The sequence below is a fragment of the Pelodiscus sinensis genome, chromosome 3 (assembly GCF_049634645.1).
Source record: "Pelodiscus sinensis isolate JC-2024 chromosome 3, ASM4963464v1, whole genome shotgun sequence".
Classification (NCBI taxonomy): Eukaryota; Metazoa; Chordata; order Testudines; family Trionychidae; genus Pelodiscus; species Pelodiscus sinensis.
The window spans coordinates 76,712,652-76,727,418 of NC_134713.1; the positions used below are offsets into that span (position 1 = coordinate 76,712,652).

Sequence of the window (14,767 nt, forward strand, 5' to 3'; positions counted from 1 at the left end):
CTAACTAATTGTTATAACAGTTAACAGCTGGCAGCATTAACTAAGATGATTGTGTTAGACTCTGCAAACATGTAGTAAATCAGTCTTTGCCCAGAATAGCTGACACTCTAAATAGACAAGACAGACAGAGTGTCTGAAGAGAAACTGAGGCATTGGAGTGAAGTGACTATCCCAAGGTTATTCACCAGGTCAGTGGCAGAGCTAAGAATAGAAGCCAGGTCTGTGGAGTACCAGCCTAGTCTATCCACTAGACAACACTGCATCCCTGGGACAGAGCATTTTTCACGTATATAAGGATAAAACACCTGATCTTGCAGCCAGCAAAAATACCCCAAAGAATGAAAATGTTGCAACACCACAACATATAGAAACATTTCAGAGGCAGGAGACCTACCAGCCAAAAGGACAACACAAACAAGACTGACAAGTAAAAACCACTCTGATCAAAAGCATTAGCATAACAAATCCTGGCATGCACAAGAATCATCTCTCAACAATTCCCCGCTCCTACCTCCAAGAAACACTCCCAGCTGACATGTTCGAACTAACACCAATATAAGGGCAGCCTTCAACATAGAGCCTGGGAACTACAGAACAAATCTGTGACACCTCTGAATGAACTGATTGGTGGAGCAATTCCACCATGGTTGGAGGAACCATAAAGGATTTCCTGTGGCCTGGCTAAATCTTGCAGGCAATCCATATCATTTGCAGATGCAATGCACTGTTTCACTATAGCACAAAATACTGAGAGAAAGATGTGCTGAACCACTCAAATGTATTTAGTGAAATCTCCTTTTCTGGACAGGTGGGGATCCTCCTGGTTTAGACTGTGTTCTCTGACACACAGAAGTTCTCATCACTCCACCATTGCCCTCGGACCCATTTCCCATGGCTATAACCCTCCTGCAAAAGCACTTTTCATGATGATCTTTTATTATAGTCTACCTACTGTAGGTTTTCCTAAAGAGGCCAACAGACACCAAGACCATTCACACTCGCTTTGATTTGTCCTCTGTGGCCTCTTCATTCAGCTACTCCCAGCTGTAGGTACCTTTTCTTCTTTACTTCCTTCTTTCCAATTCTTTATTCTTTACTGCTCTTTAAGGAAGAGTTTTGCAACAGGGGGTGGATTATACTGTGTTTTAGGGTAGTGAGGCCTGGAGTCATTCTAAGCTCTGCTAAGGCATGGTGCCTTATAGACAAAGGCCTCTCTACACCACTCAGCCAGCATAGAGAAGCATGGGAATGTGGTCCATGACTTCTTGCTGATGGGCTGTTGTCGTGTATATGGATTCACCTGAGCCTGACCAAGGCAGAGGCTTTGAGCAGGGTTGCATACACTGACAGAACAGCATAAATAAAGTATACAGGATGCTAAAGGAAAGTGTGGCAAAGACAGCCCGAGGGAAATGGATTGTCAAAGGCAGCCCTGTATTCTCCAGTCAGGAGTAGCTTGTTATAGGGGTATCTTCTTGAGTTTACAATAGGCTACAAGGGAGGTTCTTAACAGTTTTGATACCAAGGTGGGTTTGCTGCTTTCTTGAAGTGTGTCAGGGAGATCTCAGGGGCTGGCACCAGTATACAGACGAGTCTCTGAGCAACACTGGGCTAGAAGTTGCGCCTGGGTGACGCAGCCATGGCACTCCAATGAACGTAATGGATTTACTCTTCATTGACATCAGAGTAAATGACAGGAAAATGAGGCACTACATAAGCCAAAGAGTCACAACACACGACACGGAAAGGCAGACATGCCAGGAAAGGAAAGTGTCAGGTGCTGAACAGTGCACAGCATGAGCAGAGGACAAGTTAGCACCAGAGGTGAAGAGGAATCCTGTAACTAGCTAATACTGTAGGGAAAATTTACAGGAAGCAGAAAGAGTGTAAGTTTGACCAGAAGACGAGCAGGCTGGCATGAATACCCTGCCTTTTGCATGGCCGATATCACAGTGCTGCCCTAACACCACATTGAGACTTGGGTTCAGTAAGGTCTTGCTTCTGCAAACCTTTTCCTCCTGCAAGCTGGCCCCATTGACGTCAGTGAGACTATACACGGAAGTGTTTGCAGGACTGGACCCTGAAAGTGCCCACGTAGTCAATAGCCAGCACCATCACTCCAACTTGGAAGAGAAAAATTAGGCAAATATCAGTAATGCTACAATAACTGAATGTGCCATTTTTTTTTTAATAAACTGTACTAAGTGATTCGTTTTGCATGCATTGTGGTCTAGCCCCTCTTAGGGTATGTCTACACTACCCCCCTAGTTCGAACTAGGGGGGTAATGTATGCATACCGAACTTGCTAATGAAGCCCGGGATTTGAATTTCCCGGGCTTCATTAGCATAAAGCCGGCTCCGCCATTTTTAAAAGCCGGCTTGTTCGAACCCCATGCCGCGCGGCTACACGCGGCATGGGCTAGATAGTTCGAACTATGTAGTTATTCCGAACTATCTGTACGCCTCGTGGAACTAGGGGGGTAGTGTAGACATACCCCTTGAGACATGAGCAGTTTGTGCAGGTAACTCCCATTAATGCAAGGGAAGTCATGCAAATAAATCCCAGAGGGTATGTCTACACTACAAAGTTAGTTCGAACTAACGGACGTTAGTTCGAACTAACTTTAATAGGTGCTACACTAGCGCTCCGCTAGTTCGAATTTGAATCGAACTAGCAGAGCGCTTAGTTCGAACTAGGTAAACCTCATTTTACGAGGACTAACGCCTAGTTCGAACTAGCTAGTTCGAACTAAGGGCTGTGTAGCCCTTTAGTTCGAACTAGTGGGAGGCTAGCCCTCCCCAGGTTTCCCTGGTGGCCACTCTGGCCAACACCAGGGAAACTCTATGCCCCCCTCCCGGCCCCGGACCCCTTAAAGGGGCACGGGCTGGCTACGGTGCCCGTGCCAGGTGCAAGCCTGCCAGCACCCAGCTAGCAGACCCTGCACCTGGCACGGCACAGAGCCACCCACCCGATGCCCCCCAGCCCACCCCCTCTTGCCGGGACCAGGCTGGCGGCTCCCGGGAGCTTGCCCTGGACCGCAAGAGGCGGGCACCTTCCTGGGCTAGTGCGGACATCGTGGACCTCGTCCACGATCTCCGCACTAGGCACAGGAAAGTGGCCGTCTAGGGCAGGAGAGCTGCCAGCCTGGCCACCCAGGACCAGGTGTGCATGAAAATCAAGGGGGTCCACTGAGACCCCCGACACTGAGCCCTGAGCTTACAATGGCCGTCCTGGGTCAGACCAAAGGTCCATCTAGCCCAGTAGCCTGTCTGCCGACAGCGGCCAACCCTAGGGACCCTGGAGGGGATGGACCGAAGACAATGACCAAGCCATTTGTCTCGTGCCATCCCTCTCCAGCCTTCCACAAACTTTGGGCAGGGACACCACTCCTACCCTCTGGCTAATAGGACTCCATGGACCCAACCTCCATGACTTGATCTCACTTCCCTTTAAACTCTGTTCTAGTTCTAGCCTTCACAGCCTCCTGCAGCAAGGAGTTCCACAGGTTAACTATTTGCTTTGTCAACAACAACAACTTTCTCTTACTAGTTTCAAGCCTGCTACCCATTCCTTTCCTTTGGTGTCCTCTAGTCCTTCTTTATGGGAACTCAGGAAGAACTTTTCTGAATGCACCCTCTCCACCCAACCCCTGCTTTTAGAGACCTCTATCCTGTCCCCCCTCCGTCTCCTCTTTTCTAAGCTGAACAGTCCCAGTCTCTGTAGCCTCTCTTCATCTGGGACCTGTTCCCAACCCCTGATCATGTTAGTTGCCCTCCCCTCTCCCAGCCTTTCTCTTCCCCTCTCCCACCTCCTTTTCCCAGTCTCCCCCAGTTTTTTTCAATAAAGACAGAGTCAATGTTGGAAGAAACGTTATCTTTATTTTGTACATCAAGAAGAAGGGGGGCTAGGGAAGGGCAAGTGGAAGGAGGTGAGGGAGGAATGGGGTACGAGCCCCCGATGGGGAGGACTGGGCTGGCTCTGCGGGCTTCTGGGGGTGGAAGCTCTCCTGCAGCCCCCCAATTACTCCCTCTCCCCAGATGGCAGCCTGCGGCAAGTGCAGCCGGGCTGATGGCCGAGTGGTGTGATGTGCCCAGTGTGGGCACTCAGGGCACTCCAAGCCAGAACTTCTTTGCAAGCGGGGCACCCCTTAGAACTGTGTGTCCGGGGTGGGGGTCGGGACCCTTTAAGCGCAGCCCTCGGCTAGCCTGAGACAGCATCTCCATGCTCTAAGTCCTCCTTTTATGCCCTGCCGGCACTGCTTCCGGCCATCATTAAGCCCTGTTCAGAGTCCACTCAATGTGGACTTACTAGTTCGAACTAGCAAAACGCTAGTTCGAACTAGTTTTTAGTTCTAGATGCGTTAGTTCGAACTAGCTTAGTTCGAATTAACTAATTCGAACTAAGTTAGTTCGAACTAGCGCTGTAGTGTAGACGTACCCAGACACCTTAATGGCTGACCAGCCCCCTTTGTGTAGGATTTTGTGTTGCTGCATTTAGTGAGCGTGGAATAAATGTGGCTAACTTAATATGCAAATACATTCAAATATTTCCTGCGCCATAAGAGATAGTTACCAGGCACATCTCACATTCAGCATTTATAGGGAAATAGATGGAAGCTGCCAGATGAAACCAGGAGATAAATGTTATGAATATATTTTTTCTGTTTCAATGGGGAAAAGGACATAGAGTCGCTGCCTGTACATAAATAAAGATAACAAATAGAGTTTCTGTCAGATGTTCTGTCTTCTATTTATTTATTTAATTAAAATATTTTTACCTTGCCTCTCTATTTTAAATATTCGAGGCAGCTTAATTTTTTTTTAAAAACACAAGTTCATATTTTCCCACCTCTAAATCCTTTTTTCATACATTGCTGCTCTGTTTTGGTGAAAGTGGTCTCCCTCTGTCCCTTACCCCTCCACTCCACCCTCACCTCCGCCCACAGCAGAACAATGCTCTGTAATTTCAAGGGGTTACTCACTCAGAGTGTCATTGGTTACTTGGCAGCTTCCCAGCTTGCATGAATGAAGCTGGCCTGCCCTGGTTGCCCCTCTTTAACCCTTTGGTTTCCTGATACCAAAAGCCACATATATTCTATAATGGCCTTTGGAGTCAGGGAGGGAAAGACAATAAAAACTAGCTCACTCCTAAATGTTTCTCCTGGCATTGTTTGACAGGGCACTCGCATGACAGGATTAGAATAAAGTCATGGGTGCTGTATAGCAGAAGAAAACCAATTTTTGCTTTAAGAAAACTTTTTAAATGTACTAGCATAGTAACCTATCTCCTTAAACCCCTCAGGTCACTAAGGCAATGTGTGTGACCAGCGTATCCTCCACAGGGCACTGAACTATGTCTAGGGTTGCCAGGTGTCCGGTTTTGAAACGGACAGTCCAGTATTTGAACTTTCTGTTCAGGAAACAAATTGAGAAAATATGAATGAGAAAATGTAAAGGTCTGGTATTTTCTAAATAAGATGTAATGTAGATTGTTATGTCATGTCAAGTATTTTTGTTGAAACCATCTAGCAACCCTATGTTTTATTTCTCCTTTACACCAATATAGCCCATTACACTTGTACTTAGTTCACTGGTTTATGCTTTGCTATTTTCCTCTCTCTAAAGGAAAACAGAGAGGAAAATATGATTTAGGGAAATATTTAGGAAAGTATTCCTAAATAATAGCCTTTCCATGGGTTTGGAGTGGGAGTAGGAGTGGGGTTAAGCCAGTCTGGGCATTTCAAACAAGAATTATATCTCTGCTACCAAATACAGTAGGATGGTTCAAAGAAATCAATCACAAGGGTCTTATTATTTATTAAGTTCTATAGAACCCCACTGCTTTCATCCCTGTTGCATTTTCAGACTTGTAAATAGGCTCCAAATTCCTTCCATCAAGGGCCAAGCTCCTTCGGCATGGATAGACCCTAGGTGAGAGAGGGACTAGGAGAACCACCAAATAATCATTCTTTTCACCTGCTCCAGCCTTCTCTTAGTGGAGGTTCGCCAAGAGCTTTACAGACAATACCTGCTTTTTGGTTTGGCATTTAATGAAACCAGAAACCCAGGCCGGCATAGTTAAGAATGAGGATGTAATATTCAACAATTCAAGCCTAATTTGCTCAGACACAAATGGAGATCATCATCAAAGAAGAAAATATTGACCAGATGCTCGGTCTCCAAACTATAATTCCATCATGCAACATTATCCTAGCAAATTCTCCCTATTATACTGTCCCGTGACCCCGTTCCCTCCTTTGACAACTGCTTCCCATTTAAAAAAACAAAACAAAGCCCTCTTTATTATTAGGCCCAAATATTATTTCAGGTAAAACTAAAGGAACCTTCACCCAGGATTTCTCTCTCTTTCTCTCCCTCTCTCCTGTTTCTCCCTTTATTATTTTTACCCACATATTCACAGTTCCTCTCCTGGCATACACCAGCATTTGTAAACTTACATGCACAGTTAATAAATTAAGTCATTTTATATAAAACAGCCAAACACCACAGTGGCTTTATACATTTCTGTCATCTTTTGGCTTCTTTCTTCCCCTCCTGAAAGATGCTTAGCTACTAAGGCCTTGGGTGCAGTATGAATATATTAGTCAGAGTGGATAAAATGTACTTATGAGGAGTCAAATTCTCTCCTCCCCCTCCCTCTACCTCACGCACACACTTTGGATGCCTGTAAAACCCTGTGGGTATTTAGACATTAGCAGGTTTGTTGGGAGGGAGCCTGACTGGGAATGACACACACATGCACTGGTTCCATCAGTGTGGCACATGGAGCTCAGGACACGTGGGTATGCATGTCTGTGAATGTGTAGATTTTTCAGCAGTTAGCCTAGTTTTACGTTTATATGGGTACATGCATCCAACCAAAATTCTTTCAGAACAGTGCTTGTGTATAGAGAAATTCCTGCAATATTCTGCCCTATCCTCTTAGGCTCTCACAACTCAGGCTGTGACTGAGAGGCTGGTGAGATTGCAATTGAACTATATCCTCTATCTAATTACTGAAGTGATTGTAGAGATACAAGGGACCGGGGCGGAGGGTTTCCTGTCTTGTGGTTAAGGCACCACTAAGGACAGCTTGGCTCCATTCCTAGCTCTGCCACAGCCATTCTGAGGGAACCTGGGCAAGTCACAATCCATTGGCCAAGTTCCCCAGCTATAAAATGGGAACAACACCACTTGGTTTCTCCCGCCATTTGTCCACCTTGTCTATATTGAAAGCTACTGGAGGGAATTCCTCATTCAAACTGTGGCCTAGCAAAATGTATGCCTCATCTTGGTGGGAGCCTCCAGACACCACTTGTGAATAATAAACCCAACTGTAGAGTAGCACAGGGTCCTTGGGTTGGAATCTCCCTGGCCTGAAGGGAGTCGCCCTATTTGAAGACTGACATAATGGGAGTATTTGTGGGTGAAGGTCTTTCAAGGACTTATCACCAGGGACTCCCCCACCCCACCCCTATCAGAAAGCTGTCCCTCTCATTATGTAGCATGGGGATGCAAGAGTTGGGGAGTGGAGTGGGAGTGCAGCATGAAGCCCCTCTTGAAAACTATTGTTGCCAAGCCAACCTGATCTTTTAAGTGGAAATATCAGGGAGGCATTCCCCTCCTGGGACCTGCCTTGCTAAAACACCTCCACTTTTCAAAAGCCAAAAGAAACATATGCTACAGCACGAGGGAGCTCTTCCTTGTCTCGCTCTGCAGGGGAAGTTCAATCAGTGCAGCCTTTCCCAGAGGCATTTAGAAACACTGTAAAAACGCTTCTCCTGGCTAGATGCAGTGTTAGAGATGTGCCCCGCCCAGAGGCATCAGGTACCAGCCACTGCAGATGGAGCAATTGCCTGATTGGCAAAGCCTTTGTTTTTCTCGCTCTTTCATCAACTGTACCACACACAAATAGCCAGAGAATATCCTCATTAACAAACTGTGTTGCTAGAATGAAACCTCTGTGGGCAGAATTAAAAGCCCTGGTTACAGTCTGAGCTTACCCAAGATCTTACTGCATCTCTGGTGCAGAGTGTAAGCTCCCGGTTGCATAGCCATCCACCTTTGCACATCGGGCCCAATGCAACTGTGAAACTACATGACAAAGGCAGCTGCTAAAATCACAGAGAGTTTAACAGTAACATGTCTTGGGGACAAAGAGTGCCTGACCCTGCCCACACCTCACAGGTGTCACCCTGCATCGCTCTGTGCCAACCATCTATGCACAGGCAGTAATAGAGAGTCAGGCGAGTGTCGGGAAAACGTATGTGCGCAATGGACAAACAGAGCACCTCTGCCACTGCAGTTCTTAGAGTAACAGGGTCTCCCTCAGCAGAAAGTACTCCCACTAGTTTACCATTCACACCCGAGCAGCAATTCTAAGAGGAAAACAGCTGATTTTTTTTTTTAACAAACAATGTGTCTTGCCTGAGATCAGAAATGAGGGCACCCATGGTGGCATCCTGTGCTGCATATCAGCGTAGCTTAAATTGTGTTGAGTAAAGCAACACGGGTACATCCATTACATTTTTGCCGTGCAGCTCAGCTAAGTTAAAATACCATCTTGTCTTAACCATCTGTGTAGATCATATCCAGACGTACATATTTTCTGTAGACACCTGTTCACCTTAAGTCTAGTACCAAAAGGAAATGCCAAGACATGATGCAATAGATTGAGAAGAGTACAACGTATGTAAATGTACATATGGGGCTATGTGCAATGCCTCTGCACAAGATGAATTCAATGCTAGGATTTAAAATAGTTTAAAGTTCAGATGCTTCAGGGTTTAACTTTATGCATGTGAGCAGTCTCACTGAAATGCCACTGGGCATACTTGTGTGAGCAGAGTTAAGGGAGGACGGTAGTTGTAGGCTGGAACCAAAATGTGTTTTTCCCTAAAGCATTCATTAACCAGGTAGTCTAAAGGTAAGACAGTGCAAATATGCATGTGCCATGGGACATTCAAAAAGCTGGAGAAACGAGGGGCAGGTTGTTGACCCTAGCCCTGGCAGTGTTGCTCTGCCCCAGCACCTTGAAGTGATTGAAAAGTTGCCCTGGTAGGTGGGGGGCAGGATTTCCTTTGTTGAGGGCAATAAGCTGCTCCTACCCCTTCCACATCACAGTTGTGTTGGGGAAGGGAGGTGAAAAACATGTCGCTCCATTTGATCCAGCTTTGCAATCTCTCTGGATCCATGGCAACCAATGTCACTTTGAGCAGCACTAATTTCAGATGCTCTAAGATACACCAGCCTGGAGTCGGTAGCACGGAAAAGAGACTAATGGTGCATCTACACTGCAGGGCTTAACTTGAAATAAGTGACACAAATTGAGCTACCTCAGTTGAGGATCTTATTTTGAAATAGCTTATTTCAAAATAGGGAGTGTCTACACAGCACTTATTTTGAAATAGAGCACTCTTTGACTTCCCTTATTCCTCGTACAATGAGGGTTACAAGAGTCGGAATTAGAAGTCCTCCAGCTTGACAGTATTTTGACACTATTTTGAAATAAGTGCCTGCTGCGTAGACATGCCAGTAGGTATTTTGAAATAGTGTTGTGATTTAGACGTACCCTTAGAAAGGCACTTTCCTCTCCCTACACCAAACTCCCCTTAACTGGGCCAAATATACTGGCAGCACAGCTCAGGATCTGGCCTTTGATATTTAAATAATCTCTAACAGGGAATACCAAGCTTCTTTCAGGGTTTCGTCAGCCCCTGCTGGATTTGAGCCTTGCAAACTGCAGTCAAGACCAACTAATTGCAATAATAAGTTTTAAGAAGGGACTGTCTAGTTACCTGGAATTCTTATGCCTGTGATGTATTTTCCAGTTACTAATTAATATTCATTATGATCCATGTATGCATTTGGTAAAGAGCTAATGACTTCTTTTTTTGCCAGCTACCTTTTGACGTAGACAGACCGACATCTGCCTAAAGAAGCAGGAAGGGGTTTCAGAAGCAAAGTTTACCTCAGTAGAGACAGGTCTTTGGAGTGCTCAGGAGCATCAGAAAGATGCCATGGAGTGAGAGGGAAAGAATTGGAGGGGCAAACAGGAAACTTTTCCTTCCCACCAGCAAAAAGAACCTCCCTGTGAAAAATATATGAGAGGAAGAGGCTTTCATTGTTGTTTAGGGTCTCCTATATGAGGAAAAATCAGTGGGAGGGCAGAATGGTGGACTCAGAACTCACACATCCATTCTTCGGTGTAACGTAATTACTCATCTAGTGAGTGTTTGGGCAACTCTGTTCTATCCGCTTTTATACTATTTCCTTCAGGTAGTGCTAAATCTTCATCAACAATCTGTAGTTTGGATGTGATTTAAAGCAATTTTAAAAACCCACTTTAGAAATTTAAATAATAGTTAGCAAAATTTAATCCTCACCACACTTTCTTCCAAACATTCTCTCTTACCAGTTTCTTGACTCATCCCACCAGCCCCCTGCCTGACCAGGCTTGTGTCCATGAGTTTTGTTTTTATTTGCCTCATTTGTCTTAGCTGCCAGCTGTTTGAATGTCTCCCCCTCACTGATTTGTAAAATGCCATGTTCATGTTTTGGATGTATAGGGAATAACAACAGAACTCTGCTAGCTAGCTGGAGTGGAGCAAGAGCCTTCTTTAACAGGGAAGGGTTCCAACTTAGTCCTTACTGGGAAGATATTGGCTTTCTGTGCAAGGACAAAAAAAAAATAGAAATAAATAGCTGAAGTAATAGGGTATGTCTCTCGCTTTTTACCATTGGAATCTTGAGCCACTTCCCGTCTGGAGCCTGATGCTACAGTGAGATTTAGGGGATGTCAACACTGCAATTAGACACCCTTGACTGGCTCACAGGGCTCAGACTAAGGGATGTTTTGTTGAGGTGTAGCTCTTCAGGCTCGGTCTGGAGCCTGGACTCTAGGAACTTGTGAGGGGGAAAGGCCTCAAAGCTCAAACTCCAGCCCAAGCCAGATTGTCCACACTGCAATGAAACAGCCGGTGCGTCAACTGGCCAGGATTTGCCCCGGTGTGGGTGTGCCTTAGATATTTGAACAATAGCACTGTCCAAATGCCAGGCTCCCATTTCAGGGGTGAGCCCAGGGACCTTTCCGTCCCACACTCCCTCCCAGTCATTGCTCTCTCCTAGTGGCATCGAGCATCCCAAAGCATGTGGGGAGGGTAAGAGGGCAGAACTATGGCTATTTCCTGCATGTGCAGTAGAGTGCCCCCTGCGGGGCTGCAAGCTGAGGTGCACTCCAGCAGTCTGTTGGAGGACTCAGAGAGGCACTTGCGGGGTGCAACTCAGCACAGGATTGCACCTTACAGAGACCCTGGACCCAAAGACATGGCTGAGGTAAATAAAGCGTTGCAGAGTTAGGCTCCAGGTTTGCATAAAGACCCAGGTGCCTGAGTATCGGAATGCTGCCAGGGCATCCTGTTTTTCTCCTCGCTGCCTCGAAACTGTGATGTTATTATGTGTGACAGAATAGCACGCTTTAACAGCTGGAAGTCTTGTCACTCGTCAACTCTCGCCCCAGCATCAGTCCTCCTGCTGTCTCATTGTTGAGATGCATTGAAACACGCAGTGAAGAGGCAGTGCCACAGAGTTAGGGTGTGAAGAGGAGAACAAAGCTGTACTGCAGCAGCAAAGGCTCCACTACAGAACATTAAATGAAAAAAAAATCTTGTCATTGGAAAAAGAATACGTAGCAAGGGGCTATGCTTTGGGGTCTTGCCATTTCATTTTGTTGGGCATATGCTCTTTTGAGAGCTAAACTGCTCTCTTGCCTATATAGCCCCGGTCTGCTGCCCCATACATAGCTGTCAATATGCTATCAGTGTCCCAGAGCTGCAAACCAAAGAAACTTCTCTTTTTACTGAGTTGTAGAGTGAAATATAGAGGCACTTCAGTGAGCAGACCTTTCAGGTGTTATGTACACAAGTTGTGTGATGCACCCCATTCAACACCTCACTTTCTAATTTCAGCTCAAACAGACTAGAATCTATTGGTGAGGGAGGTTAATATTGTATCACATTATAGAAAGAAAAATATATGGCAAAATGAAATTGTAGCTTTTGGAAGTTCTAGGGATGACACATTTGAAATATGTTGTACTTCTATAACCCTGTATTGCCCATTTTTAGGAGAAACAAGTACATTTTGTTGCGAACAGAGAGCTCAGGAGATGCTTGAGAAAAATGTCTCCTGCGGTGTGCCTTCTTTATAGGCAACATGATCATTCATTCATATATTATCAGTTGCTGGTGGATCTCACGATGTGGCCAGGTCTTTCAACTTAAAAATCAACTATGTATGCCAATTATTTTCTGTATAGTGTCCACCATTGTATTAAGAGGGCTGTGGTTATACTGTTTCAGATATCTCTATAAAAATAGCAAATCTATTCAGCAGCCTCCTTTGGACAAGACCTCATCACCACAGTCTTAAACAATTGGTTTGTGTCAAGAGTTTCTGATCTAGTCCAGGACGTGAAGGATTTTGTTACTGTTCCCCAGGAGCATATGTTAAACAGTATCCACCAGTGGAATTCTATCTGACACAAAGTGTAACTTGCATTGACTACATATCTGTTTCTTTTTTTCCACTGTACAGGAAAAATCAGTGTGAGAACTTGGTTTCAAAAAGTCACCTGTGGCCAGATAGAACTGGAAGCTACTGAGTCTGAACAAGATTTCTAAAACTGGGTATTGAGAACTAAAGGGCAGATGGTGTAAACTGAGATAGGTTTGTTGAAGTCAATGGAGTTATACCAATTTACACAACCTGATGATTGGCCCTAAATGTTTGCTCTGACCTGAGAGTGTCAACACAGCATTTCGGAAGAAGTTGTAAGTATTATCAGAACACAAAGATAAGTTTTAGGATACAGTCCTGTGAACACAAACAATTATGCATCTGCCACATGTTGCTACCTAGTCCCTTTTTAAGTCTATTTTTCATTACTCTCTGTGTTATGCAGCCTTAAACACCCATACTTAGTCAAAATGTCTCCAGAACAGTCTTAAAAGAAAATACAGAATTAAAATCAAAGTTTCCCCCTCCCCAAACAAACAAGTTAGCATGCATTCCATCTGTAGCTTTCTACATTCGCTTTGAATTCCTGGAACTTGTCTGATCCATACTGAAAACCCCAATGCTATTTTGTTCTAACAAATTAGTCTTTGTAGATAATCCCCCAAGCAAAGCAAATGGCATTCATAGCCTCTCATTTCTGAGCTCTGGAGAGAGCAACAACTTCCAGCCATGTCAATTGTTAATTTACTCACTGAGCAGGTTGGACTGCACCCTCTGTAAAGGATTCGCTCTTTGTAGCCTGGACAGGTGATGATGCCTTGTGAAGTTAAGGGACACACGAGTGGCACACACGTCACCCAGGTGATGTATGTCTACTCAGTCAAACAATTATTTGCTCCTGTTGTACCAATAATCAAACCTATCTTTAAAAGGCAAATCAACTAGGTAAAGTGTGCTCCTTTGCATCCTTTCTAAGTTAGATGCCTCCAATCCTTAAAGGTAAAACCAGCATGTAACATTATTGCCTCTGGCAATTGTCAGGGATCTTAAGGATTAAATCCAACTTAATACATGATTTGGAGGTATTAAAAGATCATTTTTAGATTGACTGCCTAAGGATCTACATTAAAAAAATCCTTGCTGTAAGTACTGCTGCCTGCTATTCACGTTTCAAGGTACGGAGCTTTTAAAAATGGAAGAGACATACACCTGGCAAAGAAAGGAAAGAAAACCACTTTGATTTACATTTGAAAAAAGCATGAAGACACTATACATCTTCAAAGGAATAGTTTAAATAGAGAAGCAGCTACACTCATGGACTAGCAGACATACATGCACACAGAGAAAACCTGCTGAATACGCTGATATCCTGCACCTTTCTTTATTAAACTGTTTTTGAAAACACAATATTAGTAGCATGACTAAGTTAAGGTGTGGTGCAGTGTACATAGTAATTGTACAGGAGAGTCACTGTAGGCATGTATTACATACAGACAGTATGCAATTTAGGCTTGCTAAAGTTAACATATAGCAGTGCATACAACAGAATGACAGCTGTTTAAAACAGGGCTCAACAACACAAAAAAGCACAGATGAAGAAGAAGAAGCATGCATTGCCCTTACCTATTGCTTATGTTACAACACTGATTAGTGTCTTTACAGAGACCAGGTATTTCGACCTAATGGGCATATGACTTTCAGCACATGCACACAGACTATTGCAAAAGCCATCTTCTCCCTGTCTGTTAGCACACTGTAAGTCTCCAGCAGCTCAGCTCTCCAGCTGCAAACATCTCATTAGACTAATGCATTCAGCACAGGCAGAAAACTCGATTTACCATAGCTACAGCAATGAATTTCCATTACGATGACAGCTTCAACCACATCATGTCCGGAAAACCAGCCAACCACTGCCTTTTAAAGAACACACACATTTTACACACAGAAAATGAGGCCTGTGTGTTGTTTCCTTTCTCTTAGCAGCTAAACTAAGGAAGTTGGGGTTGGGGGTGGGAGGGAAGAGACATTTATTTATTTATTTATTTATTTAAAAGCCACACACATTGAGAGGCAATGGCACTTTCGCTTTTTAAATACTAATGTTTCCTGCAATAACATTAATTATATTATGATGATCAGAATGGGTGTTTGCAACATTTCTGTTTTAACTACCCCTCCTCTGTTGTCATAGAAACCAGACTGTATCACCATCTCTTTGTCCCGATCATGCGGCAGTGTGGCCCAATATTGA

At 44.6% G+C, this 14,767-nt stretch overlaps 1 protein-coding gene across 4 annotated transcripts in view; it reads right to left on the reverse strand.

The window, feature by feature from the left end:
- SCML4 (Scm polycomb group protein like 4) overlaps positions 1–14,484 on the reverse strand; it is a 128,634-nt gene extending 114,150 nt beyond the window's left edge. For 2 of the 4 annotated variants that reach the window (XR_012902620.1, XM_014573691.3), the window contains exon 1: positions 14,355–14,484. Coding sequence is in view for 1 of the 4 variants with exons in the window: in XM_014573691.3 (XP_014429177.1) it covers positions 14,355–14,379 (25 nt within the window). In the remaining 3 variants the exon portion in view is untranslated. The other 2 variants (XM_075923965.1, XM_075923966.1) reach the window with 2 other exon arrangements.
- Between the last annotated feature and the right edge of the window lie 283 nt (positions 14,485–14,767).